Source organism: Herpailurus yagouaroundi, unplaced genomic scaffold (genome assembly GCF_014898765.1).
Source record: "Herpailurus yagouaroundi ecotype Mexico unplaced genomic scaffold, PumYag 219, whole genome shotgun sequence".
NCBI classification, from domain to species: Eukaryota; Metazoa; Chordata; class Mammalia; order Carnivora; family Felidae; genus Herpailurus; species Herpailurus yagouaroundi.
This window is the reverse complement of record NW_024412450.1, coordinates 2,309,516-2,312,369: the sequence shown is the minus strand read 5'-3', so window position 1 is coordinate 2,312,369 and position 2,854 is coordinate 2,309,516. Positions and strand designations below refer to the sequence as shown.

At 60.9% G+C, this 2,854-nt stretch overlaps 1 protein-coding gene across 1 annotated transcript in view; it reads left to right on the top strand.

The window, feature by feature from the left end:
• The window catches only part of LOC121018377 (tripartite motif-containing protein 26), a 19,133-nt gene that overhangs the window by 13,356 nt on the left and 2,923 nt on the right, over positions 1-2,854 (top strand). The window contains exons 5-6 of the mRNA XM_040457116.1: positions 1,546-1,568; positions 1,969-2,084. Of these exons, the coding sequence (XP_040313050.1) occupies positions 1,546-1,568; positions 1,969-2,084 (139 nt within the window). The remainder of the gene's footprint in view (positions 1-1,545; positions 1,569-1,968; positions 2,085-2,854) is intronic.

Below are 2,854 nucleotides of genomic sequence, written 5' to 3'. Positions count from 1 at the left end.
GGTGTCCCGCCTCCCTGATCAGGGCTCAGTGCCTCTCTGAAGAGTCCCGCTTCCCCGATCAGGGCTCAGTGCCTCTCTGAGGAGTGCCCCCTCCCTGATCAGGGCTCAGTGCCTCTTTGAGGAGTCCCGCCTCCCTGATCAGGGCTCAGTGCGTCTCTGAGGAGTCCCGCCTCCCTGATCAGGGCTCACAGCCTCTCCGAGGAGTGCCCCCTCCCTGATCAGGGCTCAGTGCCTCTCTGAGGTGTCCCGCCTCCCTGATCAGGGCTCAGAGCCTCTTTGAGGAGTCCCACCCGTTGACCAGGGTTCAGCGGCCTCTGGAAGGGTGTGCTTGATCTTCCTCCCCCTCCCCGAGTCAGGAGGTGGCCTGGGATGGTCTCACTTGCTGGTGTGCAGTTGGGCCTGTGTGTCTGCAGTGGAGCCCCCAGGGTCTCCAGGAAAATGCTGTCTGTTCCGGGCCAGCAGCCTCAGGGAGAGACAGCAAGGCAAGCCCTCCAGGTGTATGAAGAGATAGCCTTGGCCGGCCTCTGTGCTGCTGGGGATTCTGCCCCATGAATCTGGACCCGCGGCCCTGTGCCCACATGCTGGCACACCTGCTGGCCACGCGGGTGCATTCGTGGCCTCTCCGAGCTGGCCATGGTGTACGTGGTGGGGGGGGCAGATTAGAAGGATTTACTGGACACTCACAGCTAGTCTCTAGACAAGCGCTTCAAGGACGGGGCCTGGCCTCCCCTGCCTGCCATCAGTGTCCTGTCTGTGTACCCATCTGTGTCCCCGTTGCCCCTTCTGCCCCAGTCTGCAGGACTGGGGCATTAGGGCAGCTGCAGTATCAAACCCAGTACCCTGGCTCAGAGAGAACACTTTCCCTTCTTCCAGGAACCGGGCGGCCAACCGTGAGGTTATCCTGGAGGCTGGGTGCCTCTACCTGCTGGTTCCACCTGCTTCAAGGGGTGTGGGTCTCAGCTAGGACAGCACCCCAAAATTTCCTCTCTGCTTCCTTTCACATCCCATTGGCTGCACTCAGTCATGTGACCAGGCCTGACCACAAAGTCATCTGGGAAGTGTAGTCTTCTGCTGGGTGGCAGTCTGCCCACTGTGATCCCAGGGCTTCTGCTCTTCAAAGGAAATAGGGGCAGGGGGTGCCTGGGTGGCTCAGTCGGTTAAATGTCCAACTTCAGCTCAGGTCATGATCTCGAGGTCCATGAGTTCGAGCCCCGCATCGGGCTCTGTGCTGACTGCTCAGAGCCTGGAGCCTGCTTTGGATTCTGTGTCTCCCTCTCTCTCTGCCCCTCCCCTGCTCGTGCTCTCTCTCAAAAATAAATAAACATTTTTTAAAAACTAAAAAAACAAAACAAAAATAAAGGAAGAAGGGGAGGAGGCACCACACACATCATGAGCCACAACCTCTTGACCCAGCCATGCCACTGGGTGCCAGAGCCATGGGGAAGGGACTGTGCATGGGTGCCCTGGCTCCTAACAGACCTGTGACCTGTGACCTGTGAGTGGGGTCTGATCAAACCCCACTGATGCTGTGCTTTCTCCTTCCAGGACAGCAGGGACTTCTTGAACAGGTAAGAGAGCTCCCTGTGTCCCCCCTGCCCTTCTACTAACCTGACCTGTTTGAATTGACGGTGTCTGTGTCCTGTGGCTCTTCCCACCACCTTCCCTGCTGGGGAGCAAGAGCACATCCTTGAGAAGTGCAGGCTTGCGGGTTCTGCGTGGCCCCAGCTGTGCTGGGTGGAGACAGGACAGGTGACCAGGGGCCCAGTGCACAGCAGCACGGATGTCCAGTCTGTAGGTGGTCTCAAGTCCTGGTTCAGCTGCAGGCAGTCCCCTCTGCCTCTGAGCCCCTGGTTTTCTGTCATTTGAGTGGGGATGGTCATACCTGTCCTTCCCGCTTCATAATTGTTGTGAGAATTGAAAGAAATGCAGGGGGACCTAAGTAACAGCGTCCCTGTGTCATTTCCCTAGGTATCCGCGGAAGAAGTTCTGGATTGGGAAACCCATTGCTCGAGTGGTAAAAAAAAAGACAGGAGAATTCTCAGAAAAAGTGCTGTCTCTGCAGCGAGGACTAAGAGAGTTCCAAGGTGAGGGCCAGGGTGGGGCACTAGGGTAGGAGTCAGGCCGGGAGGCATTGGGGTCGGGGATCAGAAGCCAGGCAGGGAGGGCACTGGCGTGGGGGGTCAGAAGCTGGGAGTCGCGAATCGAGTCGGGAGCCAGGCAGGGAGGGCACAGGGGTGAGCGTCAGGAGCCGGGCAGGGAGGGCACTGGCATGGGGGGTCAGGAGCTGGGAGTCGTGAATCGAGTCGGGAGCTGGGCAGGAAGGGCATGGGGGTGGGGATCAGGAGCTGGGCAGGGAGGGCACAGGGGTAGGGGGTCAGGAGCTGGGAGTTGTGAATCGAGTCGGGAGCCGGGTAGGGAGGGCACGGGGGTGGGGATCAGGAGCTGGGCAGGGAGGGCACTGGGGTGGGGGTCAGGAGCTGGGCAGGGAGGGCATGGGGTGGGGGGTCAGGAGCTGGGAGTTGCGGATCGAGTTGGGAGCCGGACAGGGAGGGCACTGGTGTGAGAGTCTGGAGTCGGGCAGGGAGGGCACTGGGGTGAGAGTCGGGAGCCAGGCAGGGAGGGCACGGGGGTGAGAGTCGGGAGCCAGGCAGGGAGGGCACGGGGGTGGGGGTCAGGAGCTGGGCAGGGAGGGCATGGGGTGGGGGGTCAGGAGCTGGGAGTTGCGGATCGAGTTGGGAGCCGGACAGGGAGGGCACTGGCGTGAGAGTCAGGAGCCGGACAGGGAAGGCACTGGGGTGAGAGTCGGGAGCCGGACAGGGAAGGCACTGGGGTGAGAGTCGGGAGCCAGGCAGGG